Source organism: Eptatretus burgeri, chromosome 13 (genome assembly GCF_056783735.1).
Source record: "Eptatretus burgeri isolate ZD-2024b chromosome 13, Ebu_testis_v1, whole genome shotgun sequence".
NCBI lineage: Eukaryota > Metazoa > Chordata > Myxini > Myxiniformes > Myxinidae > Eptatretus > Eptatretus burgeri.
In genome coordinates, this window is record NC_140973.1 from 50,648,875 (window position 1) to 50,675,459 (window position 26,585).

The 26,585-nt window shown below is 44.8% G+C and overlaps 2 protein-coding genes across 8 annotated transcripts in view; both read right to left on the bottom strand.

The window, feature by feature from the left end:
• Positions 1-11,531, bottom strand: part of RPUSD3 (RNA pseudouridine synthase D3) — a 29,613-nt gene extending 18,082 nt beyond the window's left edge. The window contains exons 1-5 of one of the 4 annotated variants that reach the window (XM_085852406.1): positions 11,414-11,531; positions 11,195-11,288; positions 8,990-9,183; positions 2,638-2,682; positions 34-133 (exon numbers count right to left, since the gene is read on the bottom strand). In XM_085852406.1, coding sequence (XP_085708532.1) covers positions 34-133; positions 2,638-2,682; positions 8,990-9,092 — 248 coding nt within the window. In that variant the 5' untranslated portion in view covers positions 9,093-9,183; positions 11,195-11,288; positions 11,414-11,531. Of the gene's footprint in view, positions 1-33; positions 134-2,637; positions 2,683-4,227; positions 4,475-8,989; positions 9,184-10,645; positions 10,881-11,194; positions 11,289-11,413 lie in introns of those variants that run through there. The other 3 variants (XM_085852404.1, XM_085852403.1, XM_085852407.1) reach the window with 3 other exon arrangements.
• A 7,143-nt stretch (positions 11,532-18,674) lies between these two features.
• The window catches only part of ALG12 (ALG12 alpha-1,6-mannosyltransferase), a 30,357-nt gene continuing 22,446 nt past the window's right edge, over positions 18,675-26,585 (bottom strand). For 2 of the 4 annotated variants that reach the window (XM_085852401.1, XM_085852402.1), the window contains exons 7-9: positions 22,895-23,064; positions 21,464-21,539; positions 18,675-20,513 (exon numbers count right to left, since the gene is read on the bottom strand). In XM_085852401.1, coding sequence (XP_085708527.1) covers positions 20,264-20,513; positions 21,464-21,539; positions 22,895-23,064 — 496 coding nt within the window. In that variant the 3' untranslated portion in view covers positions 18,675-20,263. Of the gene's footprint in view, positions 20,514-20,993; positions 21,222-21,463; positions 21,540-22,894; positions 23,065-26,585 lie in introns of all 4 variants that reach the window. The other 2 variants (XR_015050768.1, XR_015050767.1) reach the window with 2 other exon arrangements.

The following is a 26,585-nucleotide window of genomic DNA, read 5'->3' on the forward strand; positions in this document are numbered from 1 at the left end:
GAAATGGTATTCAGGAAACAAAGGGCGACATACTTGGGGGCCGATTTGACAATGTGGAGGTCTGTGGAAGCCGACAGCCTGTGCGCTAGGTCATTCAATAGTGAAGTCACATTAACCTGGTCATCCTCCATACCTACGTACAAAATAACAAGATGGTCAAGGACATTACAGCATTTGACATCCAGTTTGGAACACATTTTAATAGAGATTATCATTTTGTTTTTCAACACAGCCAATGACACAAGTGGAGGTAAATGCAGACATGGTAATTGAACACCACACCCTTGCATCACTCATACCTTCCACATCACCTGCCCTTGCTCATCACCACAACTCCTATTTCCCCTTCCCTTAAGGAATGGACCTCAAACACTTGTCACATGTTCAGGGTCTCATAAAAGACCCCGGGATTCGCTGTTTGGGGTTTTTTGCTGACAGAGTTAAGACTCGTGGAAGAGCTAGTACAGTACATTGAATAGATCAGGACGTAACAAGACAAAAGGACAGCAGGGAGAGTGTGGAAACACCAACAGCAGAGTTGAAGGATAAGATAGAGGGAGAATTGGCCAAGCAATGAGTGTAGGGAGGAATGGGGGGGGGGGGCAAGAGAGGATGCATGGGGTGGAGAAGATGGATACAGAAGGAAACTCTGTTGTGAAAATTGTAAAAGTGGAAGGAGGAGGGATTGTGGTGGGGTTGGGGGGGTTAACGAGGGTAGAAAAGATCATGGTTTTGGATTGGGGGTGACCTGAGATGGTGGTGAGCAACTGGTTTGAAGACCAGGAGGGAAAAATTAGATTGAAGAGGATGTGGAAGTTGGTTCCACAGGTGGGGGGGGGGGGAAAGAGAGGAATAAATGAGTGGAGGTGAGCAGATGTTCTGGATTTACAGGACCTTCAGGAAGTATTCACACCCTTCGAATTTTGTCACATTTTGTTGTTTCAGCCCAAAGTTAAAATGGAATAAATTGAGTTTTTTTTTTAAAAAAATCACTGATCTACACTAAATACCCCATAATATCAACGTGGAATTTTTTTTAAAGAAATTTTTACAAATTAATTAAAAATGGAAAGTTTAAATGTCTTGAGTCAATAAGTATTCAACCCCTTTGCTCTGACACTCCAAAATGAGCTCATGTGCATCAAATTTCCTTTGATCATCCTTGAGATGTCTGCTCAACTAGATTGGAGTCCACCTGCGGCCAATTCACTTGATTGGACATGATTTAGACAGAAACACACCTTTCTATAAAGGTCCCACAGTTGACAGTGGATGTCAAAGCAGAAACTTGACCATGAAGTCCAAGGAACTGTCCGTAGAACTCTGATATAGAATTGTGAGGAAGAATAGATCTGGCGAAGGGTACAAAACAATTCCTAGAGTATTGAAAGTTCCCAAAAGCACAGTGAGCTCCATCATTAGGAAATGGAAAGAATATGGAACTACACAGACTCTTCCTAGAGCTGGCCGTCCAACCAAACTGAGCAACCGGGAAAGAAGGACCTTAGTCAGGGAGGTGACCAAGAACCCATTGACCACTCTAACAGAACTACGGAGTTCCTTGGCTGAGAAAGGAGAACATGTCAGAAGGGCAATCTCTGCAGCACTTCACAAAGCTAGGCTTTATGGGAGAATGGCAACTCCTGAGAAAAAGGCACATGAAAGACTCTGAGACCATAAGGCAAAAGATTATGTGGTCTGATGAGATGAAAATAGAACTCTTTGGCCTAAATGCAAAGCGCCATGTCTGGCAGAAACAGAGCATAGGTCATCACCCACCTAACACCACCCTTACCATGAAGCATGTCAGAGGCAGTATCATGCTATGGGGATGCTTTTCAGCAGCAGGGACTGGGAGACTTGTAAGGATAAAGGGAACAATGAATGGAGCCAAATACAGGCAAATCCTTGAGGAGAACCTGCTTCACAGTGAAAAAGACCTTTGACTACGGCAAAGATTTACATTCCAACAGGACAATGACCCCAAGCATACAGCCAAAGCAACACTGGAATTGCTTCACAACAAGAACAAGAAAGTCCTTGAGTGGCCTAGCCAAAGAACTGGCTTGAATCTCATTGAGAATCTGTGGAAAGACTTGAAGATTGCTGTTCACCGACTCTCTCCATCCAACTTGACAGAGCTTGAGCAAATCTGCAAGGAAGAATGTGAGAAAATCCCCAAATTCAGATATACCCAAGAAGACTCGAAGCTGTAATCGCTGCCAAGGGCACTTCTACAGTGTCGACTCAGGGGGGGGGGGGGGGTTGAATACTTATTGACAAGACATTTCTGGATTTCATTTTGAATATATTTGTAAAAATTTCTAAAGACATGTTTTCACTTTGTCATTATGGGGTATTTTGTGTAGATCGGTGAAAAAAATAAAAATTTAATCCATTTTAAATTCAGGCTGAAACACAACAAAATGTGACAAAAGTTAAGGGGTGTGAACACTTTCTCTCGGCACTGAATATCATTGAGACCATATCTCTTATAGCTTACACCTCGAGGATATCCAGGGACACGATATCTTTTACAGTTTCATTATAACATAGGAAATCCGAAATCCCCCAATTCAAACTCAGGCTGACAGGTGTGGAAATTAATAAAGGATAATTTCAAAACAAAATGCTCACCATGAAGAGGTAAACCAATAGGTTTGTTCAAAGCAATCAGCGGACCTGTGGGGTAATAATCATAGATTAAAAAAAAAAATACATGAGGTTAAACAAATTCAACAAACAACAATCTTAAGACAGACCTTGCTTCACACAAACTGAGAAAGTAATTTTTTTGGGGGGGGGGAGGGATGGGGGGGGAGTTAAAGTTCCTGATATAATGTGTTGATAATAATCAAAATACGAGGGGAGAGGTCAAGGTAACAAACTCAGGCAGACAGTACAACAAGGAATATCAAGGAACTCTGATGTAGGAGGAGGCTGGAGGTTCTTCATGCCTGGTGTTGGCTTAATGGTTAGGGTGGTGGGCATGGGTCCCAGGGTCCCAGGGTCCTGAGTTCAAATCCTGCTCAGCTGTTTACTTAGTACCAGGTCGAGTTGACTCAGCCTGTCATCCTTCCGAGGTTGGCAAAATGAGTACCAGCTTGCTGGGATGATTGGGTCATTTGAGTGTCTTCTGTCAGAGTGTCGACCTCTCCAGGATTGTGCTCAATAGCTCTGGAGACCGCTTTGGCAGCACCAACACTCTGTGCAGAGTATGGTCCCCAATGGATGGATAGATGGAGGCTATTCGGCCCATCATGCCTGCACTCCACCCGCGCCATATTAAATAAGTCTGTCAGGCTATCGACTTCATTTCACTGGGGTGGGAGTGAGGGAGGGGAGGGGAGGTGTTAAGTATCCAAATAAATTAACATAAAACATATATATATATTATTATTATTATCTCTAGACCTTCACCACTGCCACCACCCACTGCACTCTCACCATCCTCAACAGACGAACTCATCAAATGTATCCAACATTTATCTACAAATTCTCACATTCCAATACCTCCCTCAGAGTATCTTGATGTTTTTGTTTTTTTTAATCCTGTTGACAATCCTCATGCGAGCCATTTCTTCACAATTCCTCCAGCAGATAGATACTCTTCCTGACATTGCCCACATTAAACATTTATCACACCATTTAAAATATTCTTATCCTTGTTCCCCGGTTGACTCGCTCTCTATTGAATTGGCAAGACAAAAGGAGTTTTAAGAAGAAAAAGAAGAAGAGGAGGAAGAAGAAGAAAAGGAGGATGAGGAGGAGGAGGAGGAGGAGGAGGGAGGAGGACCACTCCTTTTGCATCTTCAGATGCATCCGGCTGCCGAGACAGATTTTTCTTGGCTTGGGGACACAATCCTGCACGAATCACCACTCAAATGGCCAATTCTTCCCAGTTAGCTGGTACTCATTTTGCCAACCTCAGGATGACGGGCTGAGTCAATGCACCTGGTGTTATTTCAACGGGTTAATGGGCTTAAACTCAGGACCCTAAAATCTTACGCCAGTCACCTTGACCATTAAGCCATCACCAGGCTCGAGTTTAACAGAGATGACCACCGTTACCCTTCTCAAGTCTAAACTAAATAAATAAATTTCTGGTAGAAAAGACGCATCCTGAAAGAACAACGGAGTCATGACAGGGCAGGATGACCAAGATCAGATGAGAGCTGCTAAATCCGAACTACAAAGCCAACAACAAGCCTGAATCCCAAAACTCACGCCTCCTGCTGCGATTCAGCAATGACGTGGAAATCCTTCGTTTTAGCGTCTTCAAGGGGGAAAGATGGGAATCGGGACCCATATTCCACGATAGTTTCGATGAAGGCTTTGTATAGTCATAAACGGAGGAAGACTTGGTTGTTGCCAGCCATTCCTTATAAGAGAGAGTTCAAACTCCCATCCTGAAGTCTAAGATTCTTTTCTTTGATCAACATTATGTAAAGAAGACCGATTGAACCTTCGTTTCTGGCTTGGAGCCACCCTTACATTACACACAAGGGGAGGAGTGAAGGGGGGCAGTGGGGAATTGATTTTTAAAAACGTGTCCTGAATGACAATAATTGATATTAAATAATTTTTCCTTGTTGTTTTGGTTTGATATGGCTGGCAGGATAGTCCAGAGGAACGCACGCTCGCCTCTCAGGGGGTCGAGCTGGCCTTCGAATCTTGATCCTACTATAAACCGTCATCCTCGTGTTTTCGTAGGCAGGGCGAGACATCAACGCATGTGCCATCCCTCGGTGAAACCGGGCATCCCGTCTGCCCGCATTGGTTGATGGATGTCGAAGATCGAACGGTGTCCTTCACAAAGAGTAGAAGAGCTCCCTGAACAAATGCCAAATTCCTGCTCGAACGTCAGACTGAACCAGCCGGTTTGTGAAAGAATTGGGACAAACATTCCACGTCCGACTCCATTACAAGGTGGGAATAATTGTGGCCATAAAAATACAACAACCACCAAGCTATGGTTTAATCACATCTTCACACTATAAAAAGGCTCTTATGTATGCCAAGCCAGATAGATAGAGAGCTCACACATTTTGATATGGAGGGGGGGGAGGGAGATGAGACAAACCAACAATCCTCACGCTTATACACTACCTACCAATCTGCTCACCAAAACACGAGGGTATTCAAAGTTTTAAGGAGAGAGTTATGCCTTGGCACCCTAATAGTTGGGCAGGTTCAAGGGATCAGCAAGAAGGATCGCAGCAATCATGACTGAGAGCAATAGATGGCCTCATGTTGCAACCTTCCTGACAGATGTAATCAAAATGTGACCTCAGAGCTGGGATTCTGGAGCAAAATTGGATGACACGCTACAAAAGTGCCATAGATCATCACCATTTAATAAATTCCGCACTCGACCCTCAACCGGCCATCGGCCTCAATTTTCTCGGATGCGAAGTGAATCCTGCTGATTGATTACATGATTCACAATCCTGCAATAACTACGCCAGCCACAGAAGATAACAATTGAGCCCGAAAGATCCATACCGGGCCATCCCACCTTTTTAGTGAAATTGAGTTATGAACGTCTTCAGGTGCACAAAACTGATACCTTTCAGGGCCAAAATGGGCCAACCCATCAGAATATATTATGATAAGGATATAAGCAAACAACGTCTCTGGCTCTGTTAATATGCATCTGACTTGCCAGAGCCTGAATGGGCCATCCCACATTTTCCCCATGATTCCATGTGGGACATGTGCTTCCTGCTTAAATTATGTACAGATAAAATTCTGCATTACTTATCGTTATTTATCCTTCGGTATTTTTTATTGTCATTAGCTCATTGAGACACAGGAGACTGAGAACTTTGAGTCGCTTTTTCTCAAAAGTACACCAAGATGGTCAGGTCAGGTATGGGAGCATGTGCCAGAACAGCACGTCACTGCGTCCACTTTCCGCCGGTAATCCAGGGGCCTCCGTCTGGCCTTCCCCCAGGCAGATGCCAGGCCCATCCCCATCTCCTTGAGATGGTCAACCTGCTGCAACCACGAGGGATGTGGTCGGCCCACTGGCCTCCTCCACTCACAAGGCTCCCTCGCTGAGAGAATCTGGTGAGCAGGATCAGCATCAGGAAAACGAGCCACATGTCCATACAGCCGCAACTGACGCTCACGGACCATGCAGGTAACAAATCTCATCCGAGTCTCTCTCAGCAACCGCTCGTTGGACACAAAGTCAGACCAGCGATAGCCAAGGATTCTCCGAAGAGACCTGGTACCAACGGAATTAAGTCTCCTTCTCAGATCCTTGGTCAGAGTCCAAGTCTCGCATCCATAGAGCAAGGAAGCACCAAGGACCTGAAGACTCGGACTTTTGTCCTCCCGCACAGGTACCGGCAGCGCCACACCCCATGATCCAGTGAATCCATGACTCCCCAGGCCCGACCCAGACGTCTATTGACCTCTGACTCACAGCCAGCAGAGACATGAATATCACTGCCAAGGTAAGTGAATCTCTCCACGACCTCAACATCCTCACCACAGACACAGACAGGACAGCAGCATCCAAGATGTCATTGAAAGCCTGGATCTTAGTTTTGACCCAAGAAACCCGCAATCCCAGCGGCTCCGACTCCTCATTCAGCACCTCGAGGGCCCCCAAAAGGATGTGTTCTAAACTCTCCGCAAAGATGACTGTATCATCTGCGAAATCAAGGTCCGAGATCTTGACATTCCCAAACGATGCACCGCAGCTTGATCTCTCCGACATATTCCCTAAAATCCAGTCCATACAAGTGCTGAAAAGTGTGGGGGCAAGTACACATCCCTGACGAACTCCAGTAACAACTGGAAATAAGTCAGAGATGGTACCACCACACTTCACAGCACTCTCAGAACCAGAGTAGAGTTCAGACATCAGATCGATCAGTTTTGGTGGCACCCCACGAAGACCAAGAATCCTCCAGAGGACATCCCGATTCACTGAATCGAGCGCTTTGCAGAGATCAACATCGGCTGCAAGCAGCCCCTGCCAAAACTCTCGCCTGCGTTCGGTGAGGACACGAAGGGCAAGGATACGGTCAATCGTTGACCTCTTTGGTGTAAAGCCTGACTGCTCTGGACGCTGGTGCTCAAGCAGATGGTGGCGAACCCTATCAAGAATTATCCGAGCAAAGACCTTGCCCGGCACTGAGAACAGCGTCACCCCTCGGTAGTTGTTGCAGTCTTGGCGATCACCCTTCCCTTTCCAGAGAGGAACAACAAGGCCCCTCTTCCAATCAGTTGGGATGATGCCTGTGTTCCAGGCAGAGCACAAAACTGCATGCAACAACACGAGTGCAGCATTTCCACCAAGATGGGATGGCCCGGTATGGTTCTTAGCAGCTCAATTCTGCCTGGCCATCGAAGACAAATGCTGAGTGATGTTGAGCAAAGGCATGCTCCTCCTTCATGACAACTCCATGACCTCTGAACGAAGCCCACGGCTGTGGCTTCAATCAGCCGGATCACTTCTGAAGAGCCCAGACATGGCCACTGGTGATTATTATCGGTTTTGACATTTGAAGTCCCACCTGGATGCTCATTCAGCGCAGACGAGGAAATGACTGAAGCAATCAGAAAAAAGTACATTTTCTGCCACAGACAGTTTGAAGAACAAATGCTTAAAAAATATATATATATACATATACACACACGAGGTGTGTTCAAAAATTATCCAACCTTAATTTTTTTGTGCGTAAACAAATGAAGCGAGGGAGGCGTGGTTTGGTGCACGAATGTAGGCGATCCTAATCCGTATGCGTGAATATTTTCCCACCTATTGAAGCTGTCAGTAGCCGACAGATCGCCGATGAGTGAGGAAGTGTAAGTGAGCGCCGTTGGATTTTCGTTTTTGACAAAATGACGGAAAAACTTGAACAATGCTACTGCATCAAATTTTGTGTAAAGCTTGGCGATTCCCAAGTGGAAACGATCCGCAAGATTCAACAGGCCTTCGGGAACGAAGCAATGGGCACCACACAGATAAAAGAGTGGTACAACCACTTCAAAGATGGTCGCACATCAGTGGAAAGTGAAGCATGTTCTGGTAAGCCCTCAACATCCCGAAATGAGATCGTCATTGACCAAGTGAGGACCCTGCTGATGCAGGATCGTCGAATCACGATCAGAGAACTTGCAGACAAGGCGGGCGTCAGCATTGGATCCGTTCATTCCATTGTGACTGAGGATTTGGGCTTAAGGAGAATCTCAGCGAAGTTCGTGCCAAAGCTGCTAACGATCGAGCAGAAGAAACTCCGTTTGGAGATCGCACAGGACATGCTGGAGACTGTGAACAGCGATCCCAACTTCTTAAACACAGTGATCACTGGCGATGAGACCACAGTGATCCGTCATTTTGTCAAAAACGAAAATCCGACGGCGCTCACTTACACTTCCTCACTCATCGGCGGTCTGTCGGCGACTGACAGCTTCTGCAGGTGGGAAAATATTCACGCATACGGATTAGGATCGCCTACATTCGTGCACTAAACCACGACTCCCTCGCTTCATTTGTTTAGGCACGAAAAATTAAGGTTGGATACTTTTTGAACACACCTCGTATATTTTTAATTTAAGTCAGCATGTCCTTCTAATGAGTGCATGGTCATGTGACTCAAAGTTTTTCATTGACACGTATCTTGGAGGGAAGTGGAGTATAGGAATTCAGTGCCATGGTGTAAATTTGGCACAATTGAAATAGGGTTCAGTTCTATCTGTGGCAACATCTGTCTTTTGAACAACGTGGTACAAGTTCTAATGCCATTCCCTGGAGTCAAATGGATGGATGTCAACAGCGATGGGATTCCCTTTGGAAAATCACCTGCACGACACCCTACAAACAAAGCAAAGCACCTCCACCCCTCCCTCCCTCCCCCCCCCCAAATGAAAGGATAATTCCACAGAGTACCCTTTGTTATTTGAAGCATTGTCTGGACTCGTACTTCAACTTTGGAATTAAAGGACTGGACAGCAGTTGTTCGTCGGTTACCTTTACGAAATAGCACGTGCTTGACCAGGTGTGCCAGGACATTTTCATAGGAAGTCAGATCCATGTCAACTTCAACGTTGTGTACCGATGCACTCGGCGGCATCGGCTCCTCAGCCCGATTGCTTCCACATCGCTGAAACCAGTTGTAGCGCAGGAGACTCAAACCAGGCTTTGGCTGCCCGGACAAACCAAGTCTGTCAAGGAACAAAACTTGATGTGAACATGGCATGCAACATGTTGAGATGCTTTACAGTTCCTGAAGCACAATAAAATGGCATCAAATTAATATCTGAGTGACATCTTGCTTTGGGAGCAGTTGAGACATACAGTACGTTCCACCTTAGGCATTTCATTAATCATTCAAAAGGTTAGTGTTAGTGTTAGGGTTAGCTGTAGGGGCTAGCTGTTGGGGTTAGTGTTAGGGTTACATCTTGCTTTGGTAGCAGTTGAGACATGCAGTACGTTCCACCTTCGGCATTTCATTGATCATTCAAAAGGTTAGGGTTAGCTCTTGGGCTTAAGGTTGGGGTTAGGATTAGCTGTTGGGGTTGGGGTTAGGGTTGGCTGTTAGGGTTAGGGTGACATCTGGCTTTGGTAGCAGTTGGGGTTAGGGTTAGGGTGACATCTTGCTTTGGTAGTGGTTAGGGTTAGGGTTAGGGTGACATCTTGCTTTGGTAGCGGTTGGGGTTAGGGTTAGGGTGACATCTTGCTTTGGTAGCGGTTGGGGTTAGGGTTCGGGTGACATCTTGCTTTGGTAGTGGTTGGGGTTAGGGTTAGGGTGACATCTTGCTTTGGTAGTGGTTAGGGTTAGGGTGACATCTTGCTTTGGTAGTGGTTAGGGTTAGGGTGACATCTTGCTTTGGTAGCGGTTGGGGTTAGGGTTAGGGTGACATCTTGCTTTGGTAGCGGTTGGGGTTAGGGTGACATCTTGCTTTGGTAGTGGTTAGGGTTCGGGTGACATCTTGCTTTGGTAGTGGTTGGGGTTAGGGTTAGGGTGACATCTTGCTTTGGTAGCGGTTGGGGTTAGGGTTAGGGTGACATCTTGCTTTGGTAGCGGTTGGGGTTAGGGTTAGGGTGACATCTTGCTTTGGTAGCAGTTGGGGTTAGGGTTAGGGTGACATCTTGCTTTGGTAGCAGTTGAGATCATTGATCACTCCAAATCATTTCACCGACTACGTAGCTTGGCTGATCTGAATGCCAAGCTATGAACAGGCATTCATAAAGATTCAATGTTATTTATACACCAACAAGTGTTTCAATGAAGTAAGATGGTGAGCCCCATGCTCCACTCATGCAGAAGTGAGTGCAAGTCCGCAAGACAGCCAACTTAACTGCACGCCGCTACGATACAGTGAGAGTGATGTGTTTAAGATCAAGTCAACACTTGTTAAAATACCAGAGTAATTGAATCAATTGAACGAAAAACAACAACACACTGCGACAGATCACGTCATGCCTGCTTGTGCAGTTTTCGATGTCCATGGTGGTAAGATTAGCGTCAGACGTCTACATCGAGTCCATGAAAGCCTTGGCTCTTGCATTTTTTTTTTTTAATTAAACGTTATTTTTTTTAAACATTCAGTGCAAGCTGGGACACTATCCGTAACAGCTTCATAGTTAATCGAATCCGAGTAAGAACTGAGAAAATCGTTTAACCTGAAGGCCGCATGGGTCGTGGAGCAATGAATAACACGTGACGGAGACCACATGGTGTCAAAAACGTCGTTCGAAGGAAAACTCTTCACAAACCCGGCTCAATAACACCTCTTCATTATCACCCAGATGAAGAAGGACGCAATATCAATGCTTTCCTGTTCAGAGATTCGAATGCCTCGCGATAAATCGTAAATTTACAAAGCGAGTTATTCTCCGCAGATTCGTCACACGAAGTAGTTGTTTTTATTGTTGAGGCTCCAACACTTTGACGGCCATGTGTTTAAAAAGAAGTCAACACTTAGCGAAATGCAATAGTAACAACAGCAAATGAATTAAACAACACGCTGCAAAAGATCACGCAATGACTGCTTGTACAGTGTACGATGACCATGGCGGTAAGATTAGCGTCAGACTTCTCCATAACGTGGAAAAAATAAACATTTCGCTCGGTTATAAAGTCAAATTTTGAGGAGTATAATAACATTATTTCATATGAATTAAATTGCATATATTTAAAGAACACAATTAAGACGTGAATTTATTACGTACGTTCGTCGGTACGCAGAGAAGGGACCACAGTGAAATGAGAGCAAGAGAAGAACCTTCAGAGTTTAGGCTTTATTCCATTTGATTGGAGCCGCTTCTACGGGCACACCGGGGAATACAGGTTCAGCTAGGAGTACATAAGCAGTAACGTATACATGTGCGATTAATCATTGCAGACTAAATCCGCGTAAGCACGGAGTTCGATATAATCTCCATTCTCACCAGTCAATGAGCACCTTCAGTTAACGAGCATCAAGTGGACAGCCGATGTAAATGGCAATGCCCCGGGGACAATCCACTCGTGCCGCGGAGACCTCCCCTTATACGCGAGACGCACAACATGTGATCCCGCGTCATGTCCCTTGATTCACGTTAATTCACCACATTCTCCCCACCTTTAAAATGTAACTAGGGGCCCATCTTACACACCATGATTGCTTTAGCACTATAGGAGAATACATTTCAAGCAACGCGGACTAATAGATCTACAGAAGCATACATGCCAAGCAGTGATTATTTTGAGTTGTAGGAGCATGGAAATGAGCATCGATATATGATATAATGGGCATATAGGAGCATGAGCAGCGAGAATGTCGATAATCCCCTTTACAGATTGAGTCGTCGAGGGGGTATTATTCGTCGACCTCTCCGGGAGTAAATGGCAGTTTCACTTGAGGGAGACTCCCGATCCTCTTGGTGAGCCTCGACTTGTGCCGGGGATGACTCCTCGATCGCTCTCGGGTGGAACGCGGCAGCCCCGTCGCCCGGCGGAGTTCCTGGGGGGGGAATGTCAGAAGGAGGAGTGCCAGAAGGTGGTGTACCTGCGGGAGGAGTACCTGAGGGAGCCAGATGGCGAACCGACACAGTGGTCTCCCTGCCATCCGGGAGCCTGACATGAGCATACTCTGGATTAGTGTCAATGAGTTCGACCCCCTCCACCAGGGGTTCATACTTGCTTTGTCGGACCGGGCATTTCATGAACACTGTTCCGGGATGCGTTAGCCAGTTGGGCACCGTTTGACCATCAACATAACGTCGTTGGTGAGTAAACATACGTTCGTGAGGAGTTGCATTGGTGGACGTGCAGAGCAAAGAGCGTATGGAATTCAGAGCGTCGGGAAGAGTAACCTCCCATCGCTCGGGGCCCAGTCCTCTCGATTTCAGCGCCAGAGTTACGGCTTTCCAAATAACTCCATTATATCGTTCCACCTGCCCATCACCCTGTGGGTTGTAACCCGTCGTTCGACTAGTTGCTATGCCGTGCTCTAATAGGAATTGTTTTAGCCCGGCCGACATGAAACACGGCCCTCTGTCTGAATGTATGTACGAAGGTCTCCCAAACATAGCGAAGAGGTCAGAGAGACATTTTACGACAGTGCCCGAGGTCATATCCGAGCACGGAAACGCGAAAGGGAACCTTGAATATTCATCAACAACGGTGAATATGTATCTGTTGTCTGTCTCGGTGGGCAGGGGCCCTTTGAAGTCGATGTTTAGTCTCTCGAAGGGGGAAGTGGCCTTGATCAGTCTGCCAGATGCCGCGCCATAGAATCTGGGTTTTAGTTCAGCACAAACAGGGCATGAAGCATTCATTTGTTTAATATCTTCAACAGAATAGGGAAGATTTTGTCTGCGTACGAAATGTGCCATTCTGGTTACCCCTGGGTGGCAGAGAGACACGTGTAGGTCTTGCAAAGCCTGACTGATTGTTGCCGAACTGTAGACCCGAGAGAAGGTGTCTGCAGCAGGGTTTTCCTTCCCGGACCGGTAAACAATGTCGTAACTGTAGCAAGCTAGGTCTATCCGCAATCTCATAATTTTTTCATTCTTAATTTTCCCGCTATTTTTCCCATCAAACATGAATGCCACGGATCGTTGGTCCGTAACGAGCGTGAAGTGGTTTCCCAGTAAATAATGTCTCCATTTACGCAGCGCTTCGACGATGGCATACGCCTCCTTCTCTATCGCTGAGTGTCTCTGCTCGCTTCCAGAGAGAGTTCTCGAGAAGAACGCGACCGGCCGCCCAGACTGATTAAGTGTAGCAGCTATGGCGTGATCTGAAGCGTCGGTTTCCACCACGAAGGGCACCGAGCTGTCGATCGATAAAACCACGGACTTACTGATATCATCCTTGAGGTTGTGGAAAGCTCTTACAACCGCGGCATCTGGTGGAAAGTTTTTGCAATGCACTAGGGGATGTATTTTCTCGGAGTATTGCGAAATCCATCTTGCATAGTAAGCGAACATACCGATCACCCGGCGCATTGTCTGCAAGTCCTGAGGTGGTGGAAGCTCACGGAGCGGGCGCAATCGTTCAGGATCAGGCTTAATTGTGCCATCGGCTATTGTGTAGCCGAGAAGGTCAATTGACCTTGCCGAGAATACGCATTTCTCGTAGTTGAGAGTCAGATTATATTTTCTAGCAATGCTCAAGAATCTGTCCAGATTCCTATCATGTTCCCCCTGATCCCTACCACACACTGTGACATTATCCACGTAAACAAAAGTGTCTTTGAGGTTTTCATCTGAGATGATGTCGTCCATAACCCGTTGGAAGCAAGCTACTCCATTCGTGACACCGAAAGGTATTCTCCTGAATTGGTAGAGGCGCCTCCCTGCCTGGAATGCGGTGTAAGGTTTGTCTTCCTCTCGGATGGGAATTTGGTGATAGGCGCTTCGCAAGTCGATGGTGCTGAATACCTTATAATTGGCCACGCGTTCGACCATCTCGTCTATGCGCGGCAAAGGGTAGGCATCGAGTTGGGTAAAGCGATTGACCGTTTGGGAATAATCGACAACCATTCGTTTCTTATGGTTCTGACTGCTGGTTACTAACACCTGTGCGCGCCATGGCGAATCGCTCGGTTCTATAATTCCTTCTTCCAGTAATCGCTTGATTTCCGAAGTGATGAAATTCATGTCAGCAGTGGTATATCGCCGCGATTTAATCGCTATCGGTTTGCAGACCGGCGACAAGTTAGCGAACAGCTGGGGGGACGTCACCTCCGCGGTGGTCAACGCATTTAAAATTAGAGGCTTGCTTCCTCCAAAGGGTATTTCGACGCTCGTGTGCTGCTGGAGGACATTGTGACCCAGAATTACGTCTGCGCATAAATCACGAAGCACCAGCACCCTTACATCCCGATGCGTGTACCCTTTTACGTCCAATTCAACATTGCAGTACCCTCGTACGCGGGATTGTAGTGAGGTGGCGGCCATGCATACCGTATTGTCAGTCGGGTGGATTATCCATTTCCTGCCCTTCACTAGCGAGCTGTTGACGAAACTTTCAGAGCTACCGGTATCAATCAGTGCCTCAGCCATATGCCCGTTAATTCGTACGTTGATGATAGCCTTGGATAGATTCCCCGGGGAGGCTGCAGTTAATTTATTTTGCGAGTAGAGAGCCGCAGAAGTGGGTTTATTTCTCCTTAGAGTAGATTTCCATACCCTGGCATAATGCCCTTTCTTGTCACAATTCATGCATGTGGCATCTCTGGCGGGACATTTTTGACGAGGATGCCTTTTGTACCCACAAAAGAAGCATTTACCAGCCGGAGCAGTTGCTGAGGAGTTTGACGTGGCCTGGGTATCCGGCTCCTCGGGTGTTTCTCCATCCCCTATGTCTGGCTGTGTCTGTGCCAGTGGGGTTCCTTGGGTTCCCATCGTAGCAGCGTTCATTAGCAGCATCGGTGTCCCAAATGACTCAGATTGCTGCTGAGCCGTATCCATCGCTCGTGCCTGATCGACTACCTTGTCAAGAGTGGGTTGCGCTTTCTCTAGTAAGCGTTGCCGTATGTGGGCTGATCTGAGTCCTTGGATGAATGCCTCCCGGGTCACTTCCTTTCGGTGTTCCTCGGCGCTTACGGCCCGGAAGCTGCAGTCTTTTCCCAGCTGATTCAGAGCTTGCAGGAACTGATCGATTGTCTCCCCGGCTGCTTGCTTGCGTGTGTTGAGAAGATGTCGTATGTATACCTCGTTCTTGGGCTTCACGTAGAGCGCCTGCAGCACGTCGATCGCTGCTTCGTAAGTGTCGCACTCTGAGAAGAGCCTGTACACGCCGGGCGAGACATGATTCACGAGAGCGGCAAATTTGTCAGCTCCCTCCTCGATGATGGTCAGATAGTGTGAGAAGGAACAGAACCAATGCGACCATTTCATTTCTGCGTCAGTCGCGTTTGGGTCTGCGTCGAACCTCTCTGGTTTGTAGATCTTGTCCATCGTTGGTTGAGAGAGCCGAGAAAACCAAATGGAATAAATTGAAATGAGAGCAAGAGAAGAACCTTCAGAGTTTAGGCTTTATTCCATTTGATTGGAGCCGCTTCTGTGGGCACACCGGGGAATACAGGTTCAGCTAGGAGTACATAAGCAGTAACGTATACATGTGCGATTAATCATTGCAGACTAAATCCACGTAAGCACGGAGTTCGATATAATCTCCATTCTCACCAGTCAATGAGCACCTTCAGTCAACGAGCATCAAGTGAACAGCCGATGTAAATGGCAATGCCCCGGGGACAATCACTCCGTGCCGCGGAGACCTCCCCTTATACGCGAGACGCACAACATGTGATCCCGCGTCATGTCCCTCAATTCACCTCAATTCACCACACACAGGTAACGGAGAAGACAGTTTGGTGGACAGTTGGAAAGATATCGCGAGATGAGAGACGCGATTTCATTTTCAAATTCGGTTTGTTGCATCATTGCTGAGGAAATACGGCTTTGCAGTGCACCTATGCATAAGAGAAGGAAATTGTAACTCGTTCAGGATGCTGGCGATAGCTCGCCAACTTTTTTTTTCAAAACACACCGGTAAGGATCCAACTAATCCTACCAGACAGAATCACCTCCCTGCGCCTTGCATCTATTATTGAAGAAAACGCTTTTGTACACCGCCCATGAGGCCCGGTTGCAAGCCACCGTCTACATTTCCAAATAGAACAGACGTAATTACTCGATGAAAAATGAAGATTTTATTATTTTTTTTTTGTCCTGAAAATAGACTAGTGAACACACAGTCATGTTAAAGGATCGGCCTTTAAAAACCTTTCTTCAATTGTCCTGATGATGGGGGACAGATAAATAAATACACAGTTTTTAATCACGAAGTACGGCACTACTCACTTTCAAGGTATGATATGGGAGAAAAAAAATGGCCTCCCATTCAAATGTGAACACAATGATAACACTTATAAACTTCGATAGGGTGAAGTCATAAACATTGAAAAGCAATACCTTTTATTCTTGAGTGTTTTCTGAACTACCAAGACTTAAATAAGATGCCAGAATACATCGCTCAAGTACCACATCGAGAGATCCCTAAAAACACCAGTTTATTCTTCCCCTCCAAAAACAATGTTAGACTGCAGCCCGACCCAACTCAATAACTGCTGAAGCCATGATGGTGATCGCAATGCGAGGAAGTGACTGCCTCTGGGCTAGTGGTGGATGCAACCCAAAAATCTGAAAATGTAGAAAACATTATTCGTTTTATTAGGAAACAAGAGTAATTCGACTGCGCGCAGTCGACAGGTATGCCATCTCCCGCACAAACACTTGAGTATTGACATATCTGACAATTGACCTTCATCATATCTGGCCCAAAATCTAATCACTTAATTGCCCTGTCTAACTTTACCTTTGTACCAAGTTTGATGAAATTGTGTCCAATATTTCTTGACTTAGGGTGTAAACAGTAAAATTTCACAGTTTGATCTTGACCTTTGACCCTTGACCTTTATCACATCTGGCCCAAAATCTCACCACTTAATTGCCCAGTCTTACTTTACCTTTTTACCAAGTTTGATGAAATTCTACAATTTGCTTCTTGAGTTATCACGTAAACGAAAATCCGGACGTACGAACGGACAACCCTCCCTTGGTGAGGAGGCATAAAAAATAATTGAACATAAATGTGGACTCGACCAAACCAGGGCAGGATTGTGGGAGGGGAGGAAAACGGACAGTGGGCAAAACCATTCCAAAAGCCATAGATATCCAAACCATCCCCCGAATCAACTGAAACAAATGTGAAAACGATTTAATAACAGATGGATTTAATCCACACCGAAATATAATTATGTAGAACCTTAAGCATTTTATTGCTTTTAAATTATTGCAGAAACAAGGGGGAAAAAAAGCATTTAAAAAAAAAAAAGAAATGTAAAAACAGAGGGATGAAATTTCAAAAAAAAAAAAAAAAAATCCACCAAGCAAGGTAAGAACAACACCAGAATCCTCTTATGGATTTATGTGGAAGAAACAAAATTAATTATATTCATGTATTCTCAATTTCATTATCCTTTGTTATTAACAGTATAGAATAAGGCATTACTTTTATACTGGAATCAAATTGACTGCCAGTAAAATCTCTTTTTACAGTCTTTTAATCTCCATGGTGATGTAGATGATATTCAAGCAAGAAAAAATGGTGTCTTACTAAATCTTTAATGTACTTTATCTCATTGAAATATATTTCCAAATTAGTAGTTTCAATGTTTAAATGAAACTGCTCTGCTGCTCAAGAGAAGGGCGCTTTGCTGCTGGCAATGAAATAACTCCTGAAAGGCGATTGCAACAGACGCCTTGTTGTCCAAGGACGATTATATGACGGCATAAAACTTGAATGTCGTATTTTGAGAATCTGGTTACTCACTGGTGAACGGAAGGTATGATTAAAGTAATAGACTTGTGACTCCATTCACTCGGCCTCTTCATGTTTTATCTAAACAATGATATCACCCTCTCCTTCGCACGGCCGGCCTCGGATTCCCAAACTACAATCATGATCTGAGCGTGTCTATCACCCCTTCTCTCCCAAAGTGGCCATGTCTGCAGTTCCCTTTCTCATGCTTACCGGCCTCCACCCCATCTACCCTTGCCAGATGTTTATCTCTCCCATGTCTTTTGCAGTACAGAATAGGATAAAAACAATTGCTCTGTGCATTTTGAGCAGAAAGAGGATCATGTTTGTTCTTGCTTGTTTTGTTATCCTTTTTTCCCCATGTACATGTTTGTTGTTATTTGTAATTTCATGTGTGCTGTCAATAAATGCTTTCAGACTCCAAAAGAGAAGAACTGAATTTCTTCCACAATTACAATCACATCATCTTTTCATATTTTACTTTTGTTGTGGGAATGTGATGGATGAAGAAGAATGAAGGAAAAGAAGAACAATGAAGAAGAACAATGAAGAAGAACACCACATTACGATGCCACAATTCGACACCACAATCCTCTTCTGGTTTAACATCACAATATATTTTGACAAATCACAATCCCACGACAAGATAAGAGTAAAATGTCAATGAGAGAGACAGTGACACCAGAGGGAACCGAGAGACGAGAGAGAGAAGCAATGTGAAGAAGCAAAAGGCAAAAGCAGATGGGCATGAACTCGGTCACTCCTCTTCTCATTCTATTGTTGTATTCTAACAAAGGCTTGTACTGTTGAGCAATTTAAATCATGAAAATCCTCCCAAAAAATCCAACCTTTTTATTTTATCCAAAATTTTCAAAAAACATGTTTGGCCAAAAACACTCCCCGACAGTCACTGATGAACCTCTGAAAGTTTAACAAAGACCCATTTGGCCACCTCTGATGAAAATAGTATTTAACACAGCCACACAAACAGCTCTCTAGATATGAGGGGGTGGAGGAGGGGGGGTGTGGGAGAACAAAAACATTTATTGAATGCACGTAATTTTAAAGTTTATAAAAAGTCGCTTTGGCACACAACTTTCTGCTCAAGCCACAACGTCCAATTAGTGCAAACTCGATTCAAGTAGCTTCGGTTTCCCTACAGGAATTTACACCCCAAGTTCATCATTGAAAAAAAAAAAAAAACATTCACATCTCCACAGCAACCAGGATAAACTTTTGTGCAGGTACATGTAAACTTTTCCCACGTGTGAAATAATAATTAAAAATATACCATCAGAGATGGGGAATCCCCCGACATTGAATGAAAAAGGTCATACATATTCCAGATAATGAGGGATGTGAATTGGAAACAATACACCATTTGGTCATCATCTTGAAAAAGTTCCCCAGGGGTGAGGAACGTAGTAACCAAAAATAATTGAGATCAGATAAGCGGTTTTCCATTTATTACAAAAAACATTTTTTTCAACATGGCCGCCCCAGTCGGCCATACCCAAAATCAATAGGGTTCTTCCTTTTCAGGTGGTGCATGTGTGACCCAAATTTCAAATCGATATGGCGAACAGTTTATGAGTTATCGCAATCACAGCTATAAATGTTGACGCCCAGCCAGCCGGACGGACGACCTGGGTGACAACAATATCCCCCTTCCGCCATGCGGCGGGGGATAAAAAACAATTAATGAATGCCACAAATCACGTTTAATAAGTGGGAACATGAAATATGGTGGTAAAGCCAACCAAAACCTTTGCATTCACAATTGTTCTAAATATTGATAATAATAATCAACCATGCGAGTCTGAATCACTGCATTAGGATAACATAGACCAAAATGTACAATTTTTGATTCGATCAAAACAGCCATCAATAAAAGCATCAAAGACGATTGATATGGAAATCAAGGCAAAGCCAGTAACATGTGGATAGTTATCCTGTAATTCCACATTGGAGTCGTGACACGTCCAGGATTGTTACCCTTGCTAAGAGACTGCTTTGGGAGAACCGATGCTATGTGAAGAGGTTATCATTGTTTTCCAGTCATTCCTGATGGCATTCATATATACAAATTATTTAGTCATTAATGTTTAGTATTACCATCTTTCCTTTAACCCCCTTGGAAATGGTTGCAGCATCAGTTTCTTCCCTTTACAGTAACCTATTGGCAGCAAGGCATCCCTGATAAATTCCAAATACCGTACAGCCCATGGCCTTCGAAGGACCATTGAGACGCGATTTGGGGTGTACCTGCACCCCTTTAGTCATCTCATGGAGAAAGTTGCTCGCTATCGAGCCAAAACCGAAGAGGAAATTGTCAACAAACTTTTCCTCCTTCCAGTGAAACAGCTTCACATATTCTGCCCGGTGAATGAAAAACAATCTTCTCTCCAACGACGCTTCGTTTTGTATCATTTATCCAGGCTTCGCCGTTTGTTCTGCAAGACGGCGATGCGAGGCTGCAGGCGAATGCCGTCGGGAAAGAGAAAAGGAGGACGACCAAAGCGCAGTCCTGCAAAGGCCATTTCTATGTGCAGTGGTTCAAAATGGTCATGCAAAGTGGGTAAACCATCCTGTTTCACTTCCCATATCAGATGTGTGTAGTTGAAAGCAGTGGGAAGGAGAGTGTGGTGTGGTCCGACATCCTCTCGCTTGTCATAGCTTCTCTCCACAACAATAAGGGGCAAAAAAAAAATAATAATAATAAAAAAATGTAGCAATGCTGTCAAACAAATGTAATTGACAAAAAGTTATTTTGTTTTGTTTTTTCATTTAAAGTCATCAATATCCTCTCATTAACGGTTTTAATAGACGGTGGCGCTGTGAAGATTGAAATTTAATGGTCGATATATATATATATATATATATATATATATATATATATATATATATATATATATATATATATATATATATATATATATATATATGTACGGGATGACAGATTTTTGTAAAACTTTCAAGCAAATATATTAATGCAATTCATAAACGAATTTTTAATTTTTATAGTATAAAATGCAGGAGAAGATAAAACCCATCATCAATCAGAATGACAGAACAGGATAACAGTCAACCACAATCAGTGGACTAGAATCACGTGTAGACCAGACCAGGTGTGGCATTTAGAAGCTCCCCACCCACCTGAAGATCGTTAATGAGCCGGCTGTGCTTTTTATTTTTTTTTTATTTCGATTTCCTGATCATCAGAATCCAAATCCCTAATCGTGATGCCTTCAGCCGCATTCATACCAAATGAGCGGACAACCTCTGTGATCCAGGTGTGATGTCTTCACCAAAAAGCAACCAACAACATCTGTGCTGTGGCCACTCTTGCTTGGCAGAACGAATGAACGCATAATCCGGATTTAACTGTCCAAATAAAATGGAGGAGGAAGAAGAATTAGAAAAGAAAAACAAATTACCTCCAAGGTATAGTCTTGGCATGTTCGCTTCGTACCGGAAATGCGAAAGCTCGAATCAAAACGGCGGGGTATTAATTCATATCTCGTTGCTGCAATCGGCAAACGTTACGATTTCCTCCACCTCTTCATAATCCCATTTTATTCCCACATCGTCAACCTCTTGTGCTTCATCAACAAAATGCAACTCACGTCCAGTGTGGATGAAGCTGTGTGAATCGAGAAACCCCAGTTTGAGCAGCACCCACATCGATATGAACTTTCACCGCTATGGAACGAGGGAGGGGGGGGGCAAAGTGAAGCACGAGTCAGGTCACACCGTGGGCAGCAAAGAGGAACAGAGGTATGAGATTCAGAATGAACCACGATGGCATAATAATCATGTGGTAATGATATAATTACTGGAAGGGCACTCGGTAGAGCGCACACCTCCGCCACGTCATGCCTGATCCACGAGAACATATCGGGCCCAATACATTTTTGAAATATCATGCTATACATCATATTTGCCCAATCTCTCAATGGTGAAGAATCACTTTGGAAATTAAATAATTCTCGTATCCAGATCCGGATTCGGATCTTCATGAAAATCTAATCAGTTCGTCCTTGTCACACACCCAGCCACCCCACCAAATTTCATCCGGATCTGTCCACATCTTTTTGAGACATCCTGTACACAAACAAACAAACAAACAGACAGACAGAAAGAAAGGGGTGAAAACATAACCTCCTTCACCTTGGGTGGCGCAGGTAATATAATAATAAAGTTCCAGGAAAAGGAACTTTAACACAGACGAGCATTACACCCATCAAGTAAGCACAATGTTTGCCAACCTATGGTTGTTTGTCTGTGCTCTATACTCTTTAAATGCAGAGCGTCAAGTAAGGAAGCAGCACACAGAATGTCTTTCAAGTCTTTGGGATGATGCGGCCACCAACCTCGCAGACTCAAAGCGGATGCTCTAACCATTGCACCACCAAATATGGTTAAACTTCTCACTCGAGAGGGAGAATCAAGGATGAGATGTGGGTCGGGCAAAAGATTGTGAAAACAGGAGAGTTGGGTAATCATGAAATTGTGCGGTGAGAGCTCAACAAACATCCTATGGAGATGTAGACAGGGAAAATGGTGGTCATGGAGTGATGCCAAAGAGATGGAAATATATTAGGAGTCCAGAGGGGCATGTGCCGGCAATGGCTGCAAGTCTGAAAGCAAAATAATTATATAATCACTAAAAGAAGAGGAAGAGCAGACATTTTAATTGGCTGGAATGAAATGTGCGACTCAGGCCTGCAACACAAGCGTACACTTTGGCACGGAAGAAATACGAGGACGGGTGATGATGAAAATGTCATAGACTATATCAATACAACGTAAACAAATAACCCGGGAATTACCCTCAAAAAGGCGTGTGTACGGAGCTAATGAAGGAGGGGGGCTTAGAGTATGGGAGGGGTATTAAAAATCCTTCCATGTTTGCATATATATACATGAATCAAATCGTAACAATGCAAAAAACTAAAACAGCAGTTCCAATAGCTACTAATCTGTGAGCACCGAGGACATGTAACTGTCAACTTTAAATCCGATACAATTAAGGCCAAAATTGCTGGCAAACCCACCCTGGTCTGGAGGAACTAGCTGATGTAGCACTGCCATGGCATGTCCTCCAGGATAGTTACATGATGAGATGTAGAGCAAGCCAACTGTAAAGATGATGTTTGCCATAAGAAGTGCAAGGCCCACGGCAGCCATTGCTCCACGTCGCCATGATTTCCAGGCATTGTCAAATCTGGGGGAAAAGCACGAACGACGCACAAATGCGAGCACTTCTTTCATGCATTCAAGTCGCACTCAATGACCACGGTAGACGCTACCAGGGTTCGAAGTTCTAACATCTTTAAAGTTTATTCAAGACAAGTCTCATTACCTCTGCCACCGAAGAAGGGCGGAGGCGATGTTTTCACGCCTGTCTGTCTGTGAACTGGACATCTCAAAAAGTTGGATGGATGAAAAAAAAAAAAATTGAGAAGAGGACGGATGCGTGACATTGATGAAATGATTCGATTTTGGTGAAGATCCAGATCAAGACACTGGAATTTTTTATGTAATTCTTCACCATTCAGAGATAGGGCAAAAAAAAATATACAACACAATATCTCAAAAAAAGTTATGGAAGGATTCGGACGAAACTTGGTGGAAACGTTGGGTGTGTGACGAGGACAAATCAATTCGATTTTTGTGAAGTTTGGAGCATGAGAATTAAAAAACACATTTCAAATGATTCTTCACCATTGAGAGAAGGGGCCAAAAATGATACAGAGCACAATATCTCAAAAAGTTATCGACGGATTCAGACGAAACTTGGTGCACACGTTGGGTGTGTGACAAGGACGAATTGATGAGATTATGGGTTTCCTGGGTGAAAACTAAGATCTAGGCTTTCAATGACATCTTGGATGCTGCTGTCCTGTCTGTGACGAGGATGTTGAGGCCACGGAGAGACTCACTTACCTTGGCAGTGATAATCATGTCTCTGCTGGCTACGAGTCAGAGGTCAACAGACATTTGTGTCGGGCCTGGGGACTCATGGATTCACTGGATCACGGGGTGTGGCGCTGTCTGTACCTGTGTAGGAGGACGAAAGTCCGAGTCTTCAGTTCCTTGGTGCTTCCAGTCTTGCTCTATGGATGTGAGACTTGGACTCTGACCATTGATCTGAGGCGGAAACTTTATTCCGTTGGTACCAGGTCTCTTCGGAGAATCCTTGGCGATCCCTGGTCGGACTTTGTGTCCAACGAGCGGTTGCTGAGAGTCAAATGAGATTTGTTACCTGCATAGTCCGTGAGCGTCAGCTGCGGCTGTATGGACATGTGGCTCGTTTTCCTGACGCTGATCCTGCTCACCAGATTCTCTCAGCGAGGGAGCCTCATGGAGTGGAAGCGGCCAATGAGCCGACCACGTGCCTCGTGGTTGCAGCAGGTTGATCGGCATCTCAAGGAGATTGGGATGGGTCAGGCATCTGCCTGGGGGATGACCAGACGGAGGAACTTTGGAGTACCGGCGGAAAGTGGACACGGCGACGCGCTGCTCCGGCACATGCTTCAATACCTGACCTGATCTGTTTGTCTGCACAGAACTTTTGTGTTCTTCTCCACAACCACTTGGCAGATTGAGACAAAATTTTCACCATTGGAGCGACTACTCATGTGGAATGTTTTCGTGATAATTATGACATCATAGGTCATGTGGTGTGGCAGCCATGTTGGAAAAAAGAGAAAAACTTAAGACCTCTTTACCTCTGAAACCGCACCAAGGAAAAAAATGAAACGGCACATGGCAAGCAAGCACTCATGGGGAATAAGTGTTTTTTAAATGACGTCATAGGTTCCTAGTTTTGATGTCATAATTGTATATTTAGAAAGCTACTTCAGATCAGTATGAAAATTTGTGAGGGTCATCTAAGGATAAGAGTTCACAGAGAAAAATTGATAAAATCATCGGTCACGTGATTTGGCAGCCATATTGTTTAAAAATAAATAAATAAATAAATAAAACCTTGAAAAATCTTTGAAGTGGCTGAATAGATCGAGATGAAACTTTCCACGTATGACCGCCTTTCAATGAAGAACTAAAGGGTCACACATATGACATCATTGGTCACCTGGTTTGGCAGCCATATTGGATATACCTGAAAACCTACAAGAAAAATCTTCTTCTCTGGAATGGCTGGACATATCGGGGGGGGGGGGGGGACCTCACACGTGTCCCCCAAGATTTAGGGATACCAGGGTATTCACGAATATAATTGGTCAAACGGATTACACCCCAGACGGATTACACCCCAGACGGATTACACCCCAGACGGATTACACCCCAGACGGATTACACCCCAGACGGATTACACCCCAGACGGATTACACCCCAGACGGATTACACCCCAGACGGATTACACCCCAGACGGATTACACCCCAGACGGATTACACCCCAGACGGATTACACCCCAGACGGATTACACCCCAAACGGATTACACCCCAGACGGATTACACCCAAAACGGATTACACCCCAGACGGATTACACCCCAGACGGATTACACCCCAGACGGATTACACCCCAGACGGATTACACCCCAGACGGATTACACCCCAGACGGATTACACCCCAGACGGATTACACCCCAGACGGATTACACCCCAGACGGATTACACCCCAGACGGATTACACCCCAAACGGATTACACCCCAAACGGATTACACCCCAGACGGATTACACCCCAAACGGATTACACCCCAAACGGATTACACCCCAGACGGATTACACCCCAGACGGATTACACCCCAGACGGATTACACCCCAGACGGATTACACCCCAGACGGATTACACCCCAGACGGATTACACCCCAGACGGATTACACCCCAGACGGATTACACCCCAGACGGATTACACCCCAGACGGATTACACCCCAGACGGATTACACCCCAGACGGATTACACCCCAGACGGATTACACCCCAAACGGATTACACCCCAAACGGATTACACCCCAGACGGATTACACCCCAGACGGATTACACCCCAGACGGATTACACCCCAGACGGATTACACCCCAAACGGATTACACCCCAAACGGATTACACCCCAGACGATACACCCCAGACGATACACCCCAGACAGCAGCCATGTTGGATTGAGTGAAAATCTTCAAAAAAAATTCTCTCTTGAACTGTTTAATCAATCAAAATGAAACTTCACAATTATGATCTTGTAGTGATGGGGAATATACGTTTTCAAGTTCAACCTGATCGGACGCATGGTCGATGGTCTGGCAGCCAGAAATATTTAATTTTTTTGATCTGGGTTCTTTTTGATTGTTTTTTTTTTTCTTTTTTCTGAATAAGGCTCACTTGCCTCTGCCTGGATTGATTTGAGGGTAGAGGAGTAGCAGCTGAAATGTGAATCCTATCCAGGTTCCTCCTGATGACTTCATCCTTGCTTTTTGCTTGTTTGGGTTCCTTCTGATTGCTCCAATGCAGGACTGCACCTATTTGGTCTTCCACTTGATCTGAATTGAATTTATTTTAATCCCATTCTAAATTCAACAAATAAATTATTGAATAATAATAAACGTCATGGGTCAGGGTCAGGTGTCCGATCGAAGCGGGGTTGCATGAAAGCGGGACGTCTCGGGATCCGGTCATCACTGGCAGCACCTATAAAGTGGCAGTTCTAATTATATCTTATTAATTACGAAACACACCAGTACACAAACGCCACACAAAACAAGTCCTGGTGAGGGTCTGAAATTTC